At 41.3% G+C, this 17599-nt stretch overlaps 1 protein-coding gene across 1 annotated transcript in view; it reads left to right on the top strand.

Moving 5' to 3' along the window:
- LOC124133855 overlaps window positions 1–17303 on the top strand; it is a 154344-nt gene extending 137041 nt beyond the window's left edge. The window contains exons 4-6 of the mRNA XM_046498438.2: window positions 7583–7712; window positions 8576–8717; window positions 15443–17303. Of these exons, the coding sequence (XP_046354394.1) occupies window positions 7583–7712; window positions 8576–8717; window positions 15443–15628 (458 nt within the window). The 3' untranslated portion in view covers window positions 15629–17303. The remainder of the gene's footprint in view (window positions 1–7582; window positions 7713–8575; window positions 8718–15442) is intronic.
- Window positions 17304–17599: the final 296 nt, after the last annotated feature.

Below are 17599 nucleotides of genomic sequence, written 5' to 3'. Positions count from 1 at the left end.
ATTTGGATGACACTATACAATCATTTCACTTCGGTATCGAAAGAAGCCACATGGAGGACAAAGTGAAATTCGTTTGTAAAATTTCTCTCGCCAATTAACATCAGCAGAACAGATTGTAAAACTATTGTATCACCTCAAACACACTTTTGAGGCGTAGAATTGTCTCCCTTTGTTTATTTACATTCGTAATTATTTTGTTTGTTTCTTGTTTAACGCCAATATTCTGTCGATCTGTAACTAATCGAATCTGGACCAGACAATCCGTTGATTTACATCATGAGCATCATGGGATAAGATGACATGCATCAACCAAGTCTGACCACTCGATCCTTTAGTCCTTTACGACAAGCATGGGTTGCTGAAGACCAATTCTAACCCGGGTATTCACGGGTACCATTAAGGAATATAAACATGAGCACCTATAACTGGATAAAGGACAGACCTGTACATTTTTGGCTGCCACCCGTTGTCTAGCAGCGCGAATCAATACTAGAACCAGGTAACGTTGATAAAACGCCCCCACAGAAACAGAATAAGCGCTTGACCAGAACCTCAACATCTCGGACACGACCTTGGCAACGAGAGAAGGATACACGCAGTCTGACACAACAAGATGCCGTTAGATCTGCAGAAACTCCAATCGCCCTCACGTTGACGTTAGTTCTAACACAGACTCTAACGTCAGTAGAGACATTGCTTCATGTAAAGACGTCGACCTCAATCGGGCATACGGGGCTTCTGTTATCCTCCAAACCGCACTGCTTTATTCACTGGCTATATTCAAGCCAAGGTTTAACATCCTGATGTCCAATTATTACGCCCTTCACAGTCCCTACCTTTTTACAAGATTTCATTATATCGGCATTCACGGTTTGACGATAAAGTGAAATTATTTTGAAATAATTTTTACAGCTAGTCATTGGCTGGCTTTTCACTGTCCATTTTCGGCATTTTTGTGAAGTTTAACTACATTTTCGGCGACATCGTCTGAAAGGCAAAACCACTGCTCTTCAATAATTAAAGTCATTCTGCGAGCTGATAAAATCGTGTAGTTGTATTTTAAGTGGCAACTCGTGTTTTTCAGAAGGAACGTTACGCAGCGCGGAAGTACAATTACCCTAACGACTGTTTAGGATCGTCAGACTCAATGCCGTCTGAAGCGAAATTTGCCGCAATTTTCCTTTCAACATCTCCAGCAATATTAACACTCATGAGGACTGGCCATGGTTGCACCATAAAGTTAGACACCGGTAAAGGGTTCAGTGAGAAACGGTTCATTATTGTTTGTTATTACGTTGGATATTTTCATGTGCAGATTGAATATATCATTTTCGTGGGATGCTCTCCCAACTGACTACACTTTCGAAGAGCTTTCAGTCATATGAAGCCAGTTCATCTCATGTCTGTGATGACGTGTTTACGAGCGGTATGTAATAAGTCCACCGGAATATAGTATATTCGTCTAGCCTGTTTGTTAAACCTCTCCAGTGGGTCTTTTGGTCTAGAAATGTCTTCACTTACGTTTCAAGGAAGACGTGATATAACAATCGAGTCTTAGTTTGTTTAACACCATCTTCAGTGGGTCTAGTGGTGTAGGAATGGCTTACTGCTTACTTACGTTTCAATGGAGACGTGATATTACAATCGGGTCGTAGTTTTATGTTGGGCCAAAAGTAGTCGTACTGAAACTAGTGGCGGCACCCAAGTAGAACGGCAGCAGTTAAAGAGGTAATAATATCACGAATAACATCACAGGGTCAAGCCCAATTCTAGAGCTGGTGTAGACGTATACGCAGGAACTGTATGGATGATTATGATGATTCTGATGAAGCCACGTGTAACGGGATTTTGTTGACATTAGACCACTGCTGCTGGTTATTTATCGCCGACAAGATTATTGGAATTAGACGTGACCCTACCTTGTATACGGTGAGGTAAGGTAAAGAGGGGTTTAACGTCGCGTTCAAGGTTATTGTACTTAAGTTGACCAGTCCTTGTTTTATTCCTTTAACGCCGAGCGCCAGACAGGGTAATAACAAGTACCACGCTTAACGCCTTTGGTATGACGTGGCCGGGGTTCGAACCACCGATGGTCAAGGTCATCTTTATTAAAAAGTGCGATTATATCAATTCAAGTTTCTGAGCCTTGTTAGGAATTCCTTAGAAGGTGACGGATGACTAACCAGATACAATTTATGAATGACAACTTCTTTAATACTTCTGCCATCACAAAACTTGACAGGTGCCTTACCTAGTCACACCCATCACTTCAAAGGCCATTAACAGATCTGTCCATGGACAAGGTCATTGTCAAGGTCACATGATAGTATAGCACTCTTACTTGTAGAATCTTGAATAGTTGTTGTCAATCGGATAACTTTTGTCTACATATGCTTGAGGGCGCAAATAGCAGCATACTTTGGTAGATTGCCAATGACTATTAATCTGTTGAGAATGGCATTCGAGAGCACACTGGTTATATAGTAATGACGTAGCGCTTTGAGCATGAACTAATATATGGAATCAACAGCATTATATATATCCAATCGAGCCTATCCATCATGTCGCTTTAGATACTGTGTTTGTGCCAAAGCTGGGCGTCCACTGACAATGTGTTGGACAGTCTCATTACATTCATTGCATAATCTTCATTGCACATTGACGGTTTCGAGTGGGAAGTGACTGGACCTAAGCAGCAAACAGAAAGGACTCTACATGGTTGCTGATCTTCTCAACACACTGCACATAAACTCGGTGCAGTGGTCGTTCTCCTTGAAAGGGACAATTTGATATGGCCCTTCGCTTTGTTGACACTCATTTCTGTACCGCCCAGCAGTACAGACCCATCAACACTGACATTGAGATTATGTCCCACATCCTTAGCTCGTTTTCTTTTACTATTATTATTGTTGTTGTTGTTGTTGTTGTTGTTGTTTTTAACAACGATATACATATCTTGTCAATCCAATCCATTATTTTTTTATATTATTCTTATTGTTGTTATATTTGTCAACAGTATCCCTATCTTGCCAATCCAATCTATTTCATGCTCTTCATGCTCTTCATGCACCACCATATGGTAATACATCTAAAATGTATCTCATGCTTGTCTGTGTCCGAGACCACATCTGCCACGTCAACGACGGTGTCAAATCTCCGTCGCCGTCGCCTTCGCTCTTACTTCTTCATGTATTCAGACGTAGTTAATCGCACCATAAATTGTTTTGATTCCCCCGTTATGAACTGTCAGCCTTTCTAACGTAACGTCCATGCCTGAAGAACTGTTCCGATGCCAACAGTTGTCATAGCTCACGTCGACGTAGTCGCCATGGAGAGGCGTTGTTTGCTTTGTCCAAATAAAACCAAGATTACTGTTTTCAAGACAGTATCGATGGCGGTATGCTTGTTGCCCATAAAACACCAGGGAATTCCCTAAAATACGTTATTTTTGTCGATGTTAGCTATTCTTATATTCATGATTGCTTGACTTGAAGCCGTTTATTTCCGTGGCCAATAAAAATCAATAGTCGTTCTATTTTGACAGGAAGTCAGAATTGCGCGTTGATGACGCGCGCATCTATTTTCCACCGTCCTTGTAATTTTACTCCCAGCTCAGGTTTTGAGAGCCACGTGGATGAATGTTATATTTTAGCATTAATGATCACATAAAAGAAAGAGAAGTCGATAGGGGAAATAAACTTATATGGCTATTTAAGTCGAGTGTGTGATTTGCTTTGAATCGAATGAAGTCGAATTACGGCCTCTGTCGTAGCAGATATTGTGTTTCGGTTGTTAAGTAGAACCATATTGGCTAGGAAGGGACATGCTCTATTCGATGAAGCATAAGTAGAAACGGGAATTCATTAGTTAGAATGACTCTTTGCGAGACCAAGGATAGCTAGAGGTGAGGTGAAATTGGCTTTAACGTTTCGTTCAAGATTATTACACTTATATAGCGATGAGCATGCACATGTGTGGCTGCTTGTACTAGTCCGGACTAATGCCGAGTTTTATAGTGCTAGCCCACTGAGATACCATGCCGCAGTTTAACATGGATACCCAACTTAGACCCATGTCATCGTATCCCAATTGCGTGGGTCGATGCTCATGATGTCAATCACTGGATTGTCTTGTCCAGACTCCAGGCCGCCGTCATATAGCTGGAATATTGCTGAGTGCCGCGTTTAACAACAAACAAACAAAATTATGCTGACTCCGAGCTGGCCAGTTTTATCCCCATAATGCCTAGCGTCGGGCAGTGTAACAATAAGTACCTTCTCTTAATATATTTTGGTGTGACACGACCAAGGATCACCCACGGACCTTGGCTCTCCAGAAAGACGTTCAGGGCCCCGTTCCACAAAGCGATCTTAGTGCTAAGTTGGTCGTAACTCCCATACTTTATCATAGGCTTACGATCAACGTAGCACTAAGATCGCTTTGTGGAACGAGGCCCTGGTCACTTCACCACGGAGGCGTTGGGTCCAGGATGGTATAATTCCCCAGCACTATTGCTGACCGTAAGATTCTACAGAGTCGGGTGATCAGGCTCTGCGACTTCTTCATCTTGCCCATTGACGTGGATCATCATTGGTTTGCCTAGTCCAGACTCGATATTTTACGAACCTGGATTTTTTGCGGAATGCGATATTAAATAACATTTACCCATTTAGAATATGTTTACAAAATGTCAAATGAAGTGGATTCGTTCAACCGTTTTAGATTTTAATTGAAACAACCGGTTGCTCTTCTTTGCCAAGTCTGACAACAGAACCCCAGCTGTTCCTAGATATAAGGCTATTATCCAACCCATACGCCTCTTGATTAACATGTGCGAGTAAAGACATTTACATCTTGTGTTGAGCTCCAAATGCAGATATTGGGCATCTTGTATTGTTTTTAGCCTTGCTCCAAGGCTGTACTTGAATTTCAGATCAGTCATGGATGTGTAGTAATTCTATCCTCCTAACAGGCAAGTCTAGATAGGACTCCAGTTTCTTATAGGGAGAACTTGTTCTCATTATTTACATATTATAGAACTTATGATTTCAACTCATAATTATTGCCTTAGAGACCCGTGCATGTCTATGTTATCGTCTTCAAACAGTGCAAAGACTCTTGGAGTATATGCCAGCATGGTGGCACGTTTCCGCATACGACTGTGGAGACTCCTCTGCAAGAACAGAGAGCATGAGTAATTATATTACACAGATCCGGTCCCTTTTTTCTTGGGTCTATTTTCGTGCAATGCAACAACACCTCCTTAACAATTTCATTACATTGTAAGGTTGGCCACTAACACATATTGTTATACGTAAACTGGACAGCCAACCCATCAATTATTAACACCAAGGTGTAATGACGTTCTGGACCTCGCGAACATCTGGATTGTTGTTTGCCTGTATGTTCCCGTTTTTTACTAAGGCTCAGAGCAGTTGTGTTATCGACAGAACAAGCAGCCACGTTTGTCAAAATGTCTACATTAGCTGCAAGCTATATGTGTTTTTCCTTTGAACGTATCCCGTACCTGAAACAATGCTATTGGCGCCCACTCGTAAACTGCAATTTGCAAAACACCAAAGCAGCCTCCCGATCATCTTGCAAAAGGTTTGTTATAGCCTGAGACTGAAGCCCTGTTTACACACAGCCGACGTCTGAACAGACCTATCGGTTTCGACATGACTTCAACTTAAGAATGATGACGGGGCTGAATTGTATTTGATGAATTAAAGGAAATGTACGTCGAAATTTTTTGAAACTTAATTGTTACGATGTTGGTGAAGTAATCCTGCTTAAGATAAACAATGCACTCACTGGTGGGCTAACCTACTCCACTGGTAAATCGGGACTAGCCCTTTGGTAAATAAATTTACGTCAACTTGGTACGAGTTTTGTTCCCTATAGAGTCTAACGCGGTTTCGATTTCCCACTGTGATTGGCTAACTGGTGTCCAATTTGACATACTGTTGATGGACATCTTGCAAATGGCATGCGACAACCACATGAGTCCGACTGTCGCATCCGACAATCTGTTGCTCATATCCTAGGCCTCAACAATCTTGTTTCTTCATCGGTGCCTGCAACAAGTAATATTGAGTTTTCCAACTCAGCATATTCTGTCTAGCATCGCGTTGACCTGCAGTGTTGGCCATTCATTATACACAGCTCTCAACATCATCATCAACGCTGAGGGATGAGGATGGGGTGGAGCGGTCACGTGACCCTATAATGTTTGGTTGACAGGCTTGCAATCTTGTAGCGACACTGCAAGATCGCTTGCACAAACTGTTGAGCTAATTTCTATTGATCTTCCCAGCTTCAGACGCATCGAAACAGTCTTGGGAACTCTTCAGACGGGTTCGGTTAAGATTCCCAAATTAAAAGCACGCGAAGGAACCCCAGATAAAGTTTTAAGGCTTTAGAATGTTAGGCCCAAGTTGAAGAAGGTCGGTACGTAAAATAATAGAATTTATCGCCGGAATTGAAGACGACCGGTACATTCTATAATGGGATTTATCATTCGGCAGTGATAATCTAGATGACAGTAACGTGGGGTGACGTGATAGGGCTACAAATAAGCCTGTGAAACGTCAACTCAGATATCTCCGCCACTGTCTTCATCGCTTTGTAAAGCAACAAACAATAAAACATTTGTAAGCCATTGTGATAATTAACGATTTTTTTGTCGCTTTCAACAATACGTGCCTGTGATTTTGCTACAGGCAAATGGCATAAGGTTGTTTTCGTGATTTGTATAGAATTGTCTGCTGTATCATATGCCAATGTTGGTTGAAGATCGGTGTCCCAGAAAATGAAAGCCAAATGTCATTTTGTGATGGTTTTCAAACCGGTAGGCAGAAAATGCGTAATTCCGAGTAGGTTGATGTATTAGTGTCATTATTGAAGGGTCACCTAGGAGGAGAGATTATCAAACATGAGCAAATGCCAAAAGGTGCCAAGAGGTCTGAGTATGTTGACAATGTGATTAACGGTTTAATATGCTGTTAATGCCTATGTCACACTGATTGGATGTTTTTTCATGAAACTGAAAAAAATGGACAACGACTATACAAAGCAAAGAACAATAATGACACTAGGTGTTATGGTTTTATCCAATGGAATTTTAGGAAAGAAAGGGGAGCCGAATCTACGATATGCCAACTCTACGATGGAACTGAGCTAGTGTTCCGACGTCATATCGTATTGTCCTGTGAAGATCCGGATAGAATAGGTCTTCAGCAACCCCTGCTTGTCGTAAAAGGCGACTATGCTTGTCGTGAGAGGTGACAAACGGGATCGGGTGGTCAGGCTCGTTGACTTGGCTGATGCATGTCATCGTATCCTGATTGCGTTGATCGATGCTCTTGATGCCAATCACTGGATTGTCTTGTCCAGACTCGATTATTTACAGACCGCCCTCATATAGCTGGAATATTGCTGGGTGCGGCAAACATCGTATTGTCAATAACAGTGTTACCTCAACTCACCAATCAATTTTGAGAATCGCATCGGACACATAGGAAGCGTATGACACTTCAACCCACATTGATACTATTTACAATGTATATTTTTATCATTTCAGAGTATGCCCGTCACCAAAACTGTTTCGCCTTGCAAGGTTACGTGTCGGAAGATTGCCTCACCAAGTACATGAACAACAGCATCCGGCTTATGTCAAAGGTCAACCGGAAGACGATAGACGAACTATGCCGGTAAAGCAACATATGTAGAAAATGGCGAGAGATGTCAATTTGAAATATTACTCTCCATCCCTGAACTGTTTGCTCCGTGATTAATCTTGATCGTCCCCAAGCTTACACAGCAACATGTCGTTGATAGATGAAGATGCAACACAAATGTGAAGTCAGTTGTCATCACTTTCCAGTCTGTTTAACGGCGTTATCACTGCCCTTTCCCCGAGTAAACAAAACGGGTGTCGGAAATAATTCTTTCTTTTGTTTGCATTTTTTGGAGGTTTTTTTTATTGTTTGGAACTATATTACCAACGTAATCGTGTAAGCAAGGTCCCGAGGATCTTGGGCCCGAGAAGATTCCGGGGTAGAATAGGTCTTCATCAACCCATGCTTGCCGTAAAAGGTGACTATGCTTGTCGTAAAAGGCGACTAACGGGATCGGGTGGTCAGGCTCGCTGACTTGGTTTATGCATGTCATCGATCCCAATTGCGTTGATCGATGCTCGTGATATTAATCACTGGATTGTCTGGTCCAGACTCGATTATTTACAGACAGCCGTCATATAGCTGGAATATTGCTGAGTGCGGCGTTAAACAACAAACCAACCAACCGACGTGGTTTAAACGTAAAAACACCATGGAATTTTAACTATATCCTTTAAGTATAATATTTCACATGTAAATCACGTTTTAGATTCACCTAAATCTTCTTCTCTTTCTGCATTGACACACCCTCGATTTTCCAGTGTATTACATCCCCATTTGAATGAGTGTTTAATATATCAGACATGTGTGCCTATTTGATATTATCGGCGGAATGAATGTAAGCTTCGGTTGTTGTCATGTGGTTCAGACAATTTAAAGAGTGTTTAATATTACAGAGATATGAGAAACGCCATGAACTGCATCAAACCCAATATCCAGGCGATGTGTGGCGTAGAGGCCTCCAAGCTGGTCGAGATCCTCATCAAGCCCATGGTCAGAGACAGCGCCCAGTGTGACTACAACATTATACATATAGAGGTGAGTGTATGCACATCTATATTTTAACTTGTGTACAAAATGCTTGAAGAGTATTGGCCAATGACGTTTTTTTAAATAAATTTCCCTTTACCCCTTAACAGCGGTGATGTATGAAAATTGGCCCCGTTGCACAAAGCGATCTTAGCGCTACGACTATCGTAAGCCTATGTTAAAGTATGGGAGTTACGGTCACCTTAGCGCTAAGATTGCTTTGTGGAACGGAGCCTTTGGCTTTTTATGTACCTGCTTTCTCGAGCCTACCGTGTATCTTACGACAAGAATAGTCACCTTTTTTGGCAAGCTTGGTTGCTGAAGACCTATTCTACCCCGGATCTTCACGGGTTCGAGCCCACCCGGCAATATGGGGACCAACAAACGTTTTGCATCCATTTGTTTTGAAATGATGGTAAATGATAAAGATAGCGGTAAGATAAATTCGTTGAGGGTTTATTATTTCGGGGAATACGGTTTGTTGTACCCTCTGTATACCCCGCCACGAAGATAAGCGCACAACTTATGTTATACCATGGAGTCCAAACACGTTCCCACTCTGTGTAGTACGAGGGCTGAGAAACATTTGGTGACCGCTGTTTCGAAAGTGCAGGTCCCGGGCTATGGAACACAGTACCATTGAACATCAGAAGTGTTCAAGAACTGACTACTCCCAAATCAAAAGTTTTTTCCCGCTTCGGTTTACTCAGGAATTTGTATGGCGCGGTGTCCGTATACAGTAAATGTTAATCACTACGGTCACAAAAGGTCCTTGCAAATCTTAAACTTCAAGGTTATTATCGTAGGCACAGCAATGCGACTTAAACTAGACGGGACCGAGTTCGGTTTACACAGGATGTGGTATGCACAGTGTCCGTACTATATTTGCTTAATTTGCCGCACAAGTTAATGGTTACACCTTACACTTCTTCAGAGACAATTGAAAATCATACCGTTACGCTTATAAGTTCAACGGGGCCTCGTTCTGTTTACACAGTATTTGGTATACACAGTGTCCGTAGAACATGTTTTCACAGTGTAGCAGTAGGTTCTATTATCTCTTATTCTTAAGGATAGGTGTGCGGAAGTCATTGCGGTCGTACGTCGACTGTTCGGTATACACAAAATGTGGTATACACAGTGTCCGTAATAGACAACATCCAAGTCCTGGTAACTGTATAGATTTGCGAAAACTTTTAATCCCACGTATTCTCAGCTCATTAGGTTAATGTCAGAACCACCGGACCTAGATAATTCTCTTCAGCTCGCTCGCTAATCATGTATAGCTGTATTTGCCCAGAACACCTTAACTCGTTGTAGACGCGTGACTGCTATGGCTTCGGTCGTTATTCATGGCACTGTTGTAATCAGACAAGTCTTAATGTAATGAACATCCTGTCTTGGGTAATGTCTGTATATCTGTATAATTGTCAATGGTAAGCTTTGTAGAAGGCGGCGATACCACAATAAGGCCGGTGCGTTCAGCAGCCAGTTGGATGGAACTGAGAGTCGTGCCGACGTGTAGACTGGGTCGACTTGCCTTCAGACACACACAGGAAGAGCGACTTCGCTTATTGTTTACCGTCTAATGCGTTGTATTCAATACAGGAATTGCACGGCATACGTCAAGATAACTTATTCAGTGTTCAGATTTGTAAACCGGTTACTGTGTGAGTGGTGAATGCTGTAATTGTCGCTGTCAGTTATATTCCATCTATATCCAGACTGCATGCTATTTAATGCATTAAGTTAGGCTTGTCAAAACCTGTCACTTTAGCGTATCTGACATATCCTGACGCAACATTATCATTCATGATGTTGGATTTCTTTATAATAAATACCTTTAAACACATAATGCCAAGTACGCGAATCTGTATTTTACAAAGATAGTGTTGTCCCAAATATAACATTTCTTACAATAAGTACCTTGTTTTAGAAAATACAAAAAAAATATAAAATTATCGGGTTTTACAAAAGAAATAATTATTCGTGCTGAAAAATGATGTTATGAAAAATAATTGTTCTACTCCTCCTTCCCTCCTCATCCAATTCCTCTTTCTCCTCTTTTACTCAACCCCTCCGCTTTCTCCTCCTCTTCAACAACCTCCTCCTCTTTCTCCTCTTTCTCCTCAACCCCTCCTCCGCTTTCTCCTCTTCAACAACCTCTTCCTCTTTCTCCTCTTTCTCCTCAACCCCACCTCCGCTTTCTCCTCCTCTTCAACAACCTCCTCCTCTTTCTCCTCTTTCTCCTCCACGTCTGTCTCCTTCTCAACCCCCTGCTATTCCTCTGTTTCCTCATTACGGAGATATAGAAAAAAGATACTAAGTTGAAATTTCAAGATACATAACTTGAAACTTCAAGATGTTATGTTGAAATTTAAATACACTAAGCTAAAATTTCAAGATACATACTAAGTTGAAATTTCAAGGTTATGATCTTGAAATTTCAAGAAAATAAGTTGAAATTTGAAATTTATCTTGAAATTCAACTAAGTATGTATCTTGAAATTTCAACGTTGTATCTTGAAATTTCAACATAACATTTTGAAATTTCAAGTTAGTATGTTGAAATTTCAAGAAATTATTGGTGCCCCCCGTGAAGATTCTGTGGTCTGACCTGGCGAAAAGGGTTGGTTGTTGGGACCAGTATGCTAATCCGGACCCCCTACGTGGTAGTCAACATTTAAGATTGGTTTGGTTGGTTTGTTGTTTAACGCCGCACTCAGCAGTATTCCATCTATGTGACGGCGGTCTGTAAATAATCGAGTCTGGACCAGACAACCAGTGATTGATATCATGAGCATCGATCTACGCAATTGGGATCGATGACATGCATCAACCAAGTCAGCGAGCCTGACCACCCGATCCCGTTAGTCGCCCCTTACGACAAGCATAGTCGCCTTTTACGGCAAGCATTGGTTGCTGAAGACCTATTCTACTCCGGATCTTCACGGGCCTCAACATATGAGAAGCGTAGCAGCGAGAAAACAAAGCCTCGTTAGACTGGACCTAGCCCCCCTGGGAGTATCATTTCGACAACTACCAAACAAATAATCTACTGTAAAAATACCAAGATTCTTTAATGAGGACCCGTTAATCTTGACAGTTTTCAAAAGAATGTATGAGTTACTGACGGTTTTATAGTGCTAGCCAACTGAGATACTATACCGCAGTTTAACATGAATACCCCACTCGGACACAATATACTCCGAGACGACCAGTCCTTGTTTTAGCCCCTTAGTGCCAAGCGCCTTGGAGGGTACAACAAGTACCATCTTAACGTCTTTTGGTATGAGGCGGCCGGGGATCGAACCCCCGACCTTCCGCTCTCCAGGCAGACTCTCCCCCACTAAACCACGGAGGCGGTCTTATTTGAATGGGAAATACGAAACCTGGAGTACTGAGGGTTCGCGTTATGTGCGTCAGTAATCATACTCTTGTCGGAACAAGCTGGCAGAATTCTTTTTATGTTTCAATTTTCTATTTCCTTAAATCAAGGAAAGTGCTCTCAGATAACGGCTGTTATAAATATGGATGGATAAATTGAATACCAGCATATCTATATCTCCATATCTTATTAAGTCTGGGCAGTTATGAATAATGTCTCGCATCAAGCTTTATTTACAAATATCGACTTGCACAAGTTTGACTCCTGTATGACAGATATTGGACTCTGGCTTGATTAACTTCATAACAGCACCCTAGACAATCCGCGTGCAGGACGGACAACCAATCACACGACACATGATAACACGGACTGCACGTGCGTGCAGTGGGATTCTAATCAGCATGGCGATGCAAATCTGCTACAATTATCAAACCTTTTGACTGATTTTTGACATTTTGATAAAATATAGGGCCATGCTTTTACTCGACCTTTCAGAAAAAGAGGGCTTGAGAATTAGTATTGATCAGGAATGCGGGCGTCCGTTTCTCTCTTGCCATCAATTACGGGGCCGCCATAGCTAGTGTTTTACGGAACAGGTTTAATTCCCGGGGCGAGTTTTGAAAACGGCATGTGGAGTAGAGGAATTTCATTGCGATTTTGTAATTTTCTGACAAGTTGCAGTTCCCGCTTGGCACGTTTAGTCATTCAAGACGCAGCCAGATTAGCCGACACTGCACGGGCGAATCGCGCGTTTTGACAAATCACAGTTTAAGAAGCCAACAGAAAACCTTGTTTGCGTTGTCTAATTAAGTGCCATTCGATATCAAAGTAAATTATTTTAATCTATTTTTCGATGCCGTAATTGAATGAAGGGAATAGTTTCGACGAGAGGGCGCAATCGATGAGAATAAATATGGCGGATGGGCTCGGGGCACGTGCTGCCTCGACAACGGTTGGTAAGACAGGAAAATGGTCCGTATCGAACATATTTACTGCTACATCTTCTAGCAAGCGGTCTTCCTGGGATGTGTTCGTTATTCCTTATACGCGGCTCTGATCGAAATGTAGTCAACTGATATGATACTGGTTGAAATTAATATTGACACATTTTGGTAGCCATCACGCTCTCGTCGAGTGCTTCATGGACCGGAAACGATGTTTCAAGGCACCCTCACGCGACATGACATCTTCGGTGTTGATCATCGTGGCACTAATGATATCAACACAGGAACGTTATGTGAACAATAGCTACTACATGGTGGAAACATGTTTGCCAACTGCCGTTACACGCATCAGGATATGAAAACATGTTCAAATAATACACGCCTCTTCAGAACATCGATTGTATGTTTCACACTAGTATGGCCGGACGTGGTGTTTCTGGTAGCCTGGTGTAAGATGAAGGTGGAGATGTGTGTTCCAGATGGTATTCTTGTCATCAGACTCCGTGATCGAGAAAACATTAGTCGGTGATCCATTCATATAATTTTTGCCGCTATTTTGCCTTTACAACCAATAGACTATCATCTAGTCTCTGAAATGAACATATTTTAAAGAAAAATAGTTGTTAAATTATAGTTATAAAATATAATAAAAAGGAGCCCAGAGACTTTCTTCATTTTCATGCAGTAATATAGTCTTGCCAAACATAGACTTGTATTGGCTGTGTTGGAATATGTTTCAGGGTCTGAATGTCAGACTTACCCAATGTTTCCGCGGTTGTTATTCCTATGGAGTTGATGTTTTATGTTAACATTCGACGTTGAAGTCTAGCTGATGGAGCTACGTGTTATATACTCATAACCTAAAGTTAAGAGGAAACTGGTGGGTGATTATTACCAGAACAGACACCCACAAAATGCAACGGATTCGATTGCAAAACAATACACACAAAAATACAATATCCTACTACAGCTAAGGGACACAACTCTGCATAGCGAGTTGTGTTACCTCATATCTTATAATAGGAAACTACATCTTACATACCAAACCGTAGAAAATAAATTAAGAAGGAAACCATCTCAGATACAGAATAACTAAGCATTGTGGTGGACTCCATTTGGATTTGATTATGTGAGTGAGTGAGTGAGTATGGTTTTAGGCCGCTTTAGCACTATTCCGGCAATATCACGGCGGGGGACACCAGAAATGGGCTTCACACATTGTACCCATGTCGGGAATAGAACCCGGGTCTTCGGCGTGACGAGCGAACGCTTTAACCACTAGGCTACCCGACCGCCCCTACTGTATTGGATGTGGTGAAGCTATCAAATAATTCTTTGTGTTCCACGGTGGTCTGGTATGATTGAACAGTGTTTTACTGAGTACTGGTCAGTTTTGGGAACATGAACTAGTCATTTGATTCATTCACGGCATTTGGTTTTTAATAATCTTCAAATGTTTATATAGTGTCAGTGAAGCCAGTAACTTTTGCTTATGAGCATGTGTAGAATATGGTTGACCAGTCACCGAACAGGTTGACTGGTTATTTGTGCATCCAAAGTAGGAAAAATCCAATCTCTGAATATTTCCACTTGCACAAAAAAACGTGACATTTGTAATTTTGTTTTTGATATATGCTGGAATAGACAAAAAATGAGACAGGGAGCTGGAAATTTTCACAAAAAGCAAAATTATCCTTGTTCCTAGCACTACGGATAATGGCCCACTATTCCAGTCCCTGGGCCGTCGTGGTGATGGATTATTGGTCACTTGGTATTCCAATCAAGCCAACGTCTGGAATGTTTCACGACAAAATAACAAAATCACCAATCCAGTTAAAAGTAGAACCCTGGTGCCGTTTTCACAAAGCGATTGTAGTGCTACGACTGACATAACTCTATGTTAAAGTATAGGCATGACGATGGTCGTAGCTCGCTTTGCGAAACGGGGACGAGGGCCCCGTTCCACAAAGCGATCGTAGCGCTAAGACGATCGTAACTCCCATAGTTGAACATAGACCTACGACTGTCGTTGCGCTACGATAGCTTTGTGGAACGGGTCCCTGGCAGTTATATAATTCTTGGACTGTTTTGCCATTGTTGATTTGAATAGCGAGATTATCAAAGTCGTTTCACGATTTGTAATGCGCGGTTACCTACTCATCATCAGTTAACTGTTTGCGACGGTTTTGAAGCTATGTATTCCAAGCTGTTTCCTTTGCTTCAAACAAACAAGGCGAGTAGCGACGGACGTTGTTGGTTAACCGTTCGCAACAGTTTAAGTTTCCATGCTTAAAACACACAGATGTTGTAGCACCTTAAGGGTTAGCTGTCAAGAGCTTCCCAAAGACAGTTTAGGTAAATCTATGCAACTGACCTTACCATTTTGTTTCCTTTTTTTTCAGTCAACGGAGAAGCCCCAGCAACACCAGCCAGGCCACACGCCAAGCTCAATGGATGATAAAAATAAGTACAAAAGTAAATACATTACAGACAATGGCAATGGTGCCTCGTCACTAGTGACGTCACAGAGACTCCCGGCAGCACTAACGGTTTTACTAAGTGTGATAATACTGCAGGCTCGACGCTGATTGGCTAGCGGAGGAAACAGACGCCATTATACCAGCCAGCTATACGGATGTAACATATATTATTTTATCTACTTGATTGAAAAGCCAATAATGTACAAATATCAGTGTTGGAAAACATTTGACCGCCAACTTTACGAATGTCCACTGTGCATGTGTTTGATGGTGACGTGAAACACCTTCTCTCTGATTAATAATCAACTGCGCATGTCCGTTCTGATGCATATCCGGTTCACGTACTTTGTACACTGACAGAGATGATTACAAAAGTCTTGACTACACGTTGTCCCAAACGTGAAATTTGCATACGGTGTTTCTTTGCAAAGATCGTTTCTTACAATTTAATCCAACCTTTTTAAAATGTTTGGATGTAGTGTGATCGACATATTGGCAATTATGCACATGATATCGGGTTTTTTTCTGTAAAAAGATAATTATGTAATGGTGCCTTCTCAACCCCAGATCCATAACCCCGACATTATAAAGGATTTTCGAAAAACGCAAAATATTATTCTGAAACATGGACCACTAAAGTTTTGTGTTTAAAACATATGACATCTTTCTTAAATTGTAAAGTAATTCAAATAAATAATCAAGTTTAAAATTTCAAAAATAGAGAATTATTATGAATGGTTGAACAAAGTCCTCTAATATCTTTTAAAAGTAGTGTAGTATTGTTATGCCGACCCTGTATTTTGTTTTTTTAGTCCAGTAGCAAGTGCGTTTGCTCCTTACGCTGAAATACCAGGTTCGATTCCTCATAGGGTTTCAAATAATCCAACCCAAATTCATTAAGCCCATTGAATCTGTATTCCTGCTTCTCTTGCATAATAAGACTGAAATATAATTCAGCCAGTATAATTATAAACCCGATATTGTCTGCTATCAAGGCATAATGCTACTGTAGATTCAACTGAAATCTCTCCACATTGTGCTGTCTTATCATCCTCGATGATCAAGGGCATCATATCAGAATTCTATTAAGATCATGCTTGGGACTCATTCGCTGCCATAGCTTCGTTTTGAGCCCGATTCTAGTGGAACGATGCTAAAGATGGCCGTCCAATCAAATTGCTGTGATGAGCGATCGCATATCTGTGCTAAGCCATGGATAGGCGGGTTCGAGATGGAGATAGTTAGGAAGCTATGGGGACAAATGACGCCAGAGTATTTATCTTAATTGGATGCTGATGTTTCTCCCTGGATAATCGAGGATGATGTCTTATATACATACGGTGGCTTTGTATTGCCAGATTTATGCTTATGCTCTATTTATATGGACAAAGAGTACAGCTTCGTTCGACAGTTTCATTATTAACTATGCTTTGGTAAAGGAGCCCAGGATATGATGGTTGTAGTTTTTGTGATTTAGACGTCCCTGAAATGGAAATTTTGGTTCAGGAAAACTGTTATTGTCACAGATTACCCAAGCAAGTTTCGTCAAGTTTTGTCCCAAGAAGGGAACGTGCGACATATTTTAGTAGTTTTTAATCTGTATATTCCCCCTTTTTGATGACGTCATCAATATTTGCTGTCAACCTCGTTTTCAAAATGGCGGGTGTTGAACATTTTCATGTCAATATATGATTGCTTTCTTGACATTGGTGACTGTATGGTGTATAGTATTTAACATACATTATTTGTAAATACATTATTGAATAAATTTGATGATGTTTTACCAGAAGGTATTTGTTTTGTTATTTAAGCCAGCGTGGCCGAAGTGCGCCTCGCTGTAACATTAAATATTGTTTGTATTAAAGAAGTCAAGGCAACACTAGGTACACTTGAGAAACAACGGCACCAGAACCTTCTGGTATATAACGAGCGTGCATCTTTTCGTGGCTGTGGTTTTAGATTATGAACAGTATGCATATGACCTGAATATGACGATCAAGAATCACGTCGAGCTTCCGCATCAAGATAGCCACGTCTAGTCTCAATATTGCTGCTGAGAGCCACATCTACATGTAGCTT

Source organism: Haliotis rufescens, unplaced genomic scaffold, assembly GCF_023055435.1.
Source record: "Haliotis rufescens isolate VD_foot unplaced genomic scaffold, xgHalRufe1.0.p SCAF_161, whole genome shotgun sequence".
In the NCBI taxonomy this organism is placed as follows: domain Eukaryota; kingdom Metazoa; phylum Mollusca; class Gastropoda; order Lepetellida; family Haliotidae; genus Haliotis; species Haliotis rufescens.
The sequence above is the reverse complement of the archived record's forward strand: the minus strand, read 5'-3'. Positions and strand labels throughout refer to the sequence as shown.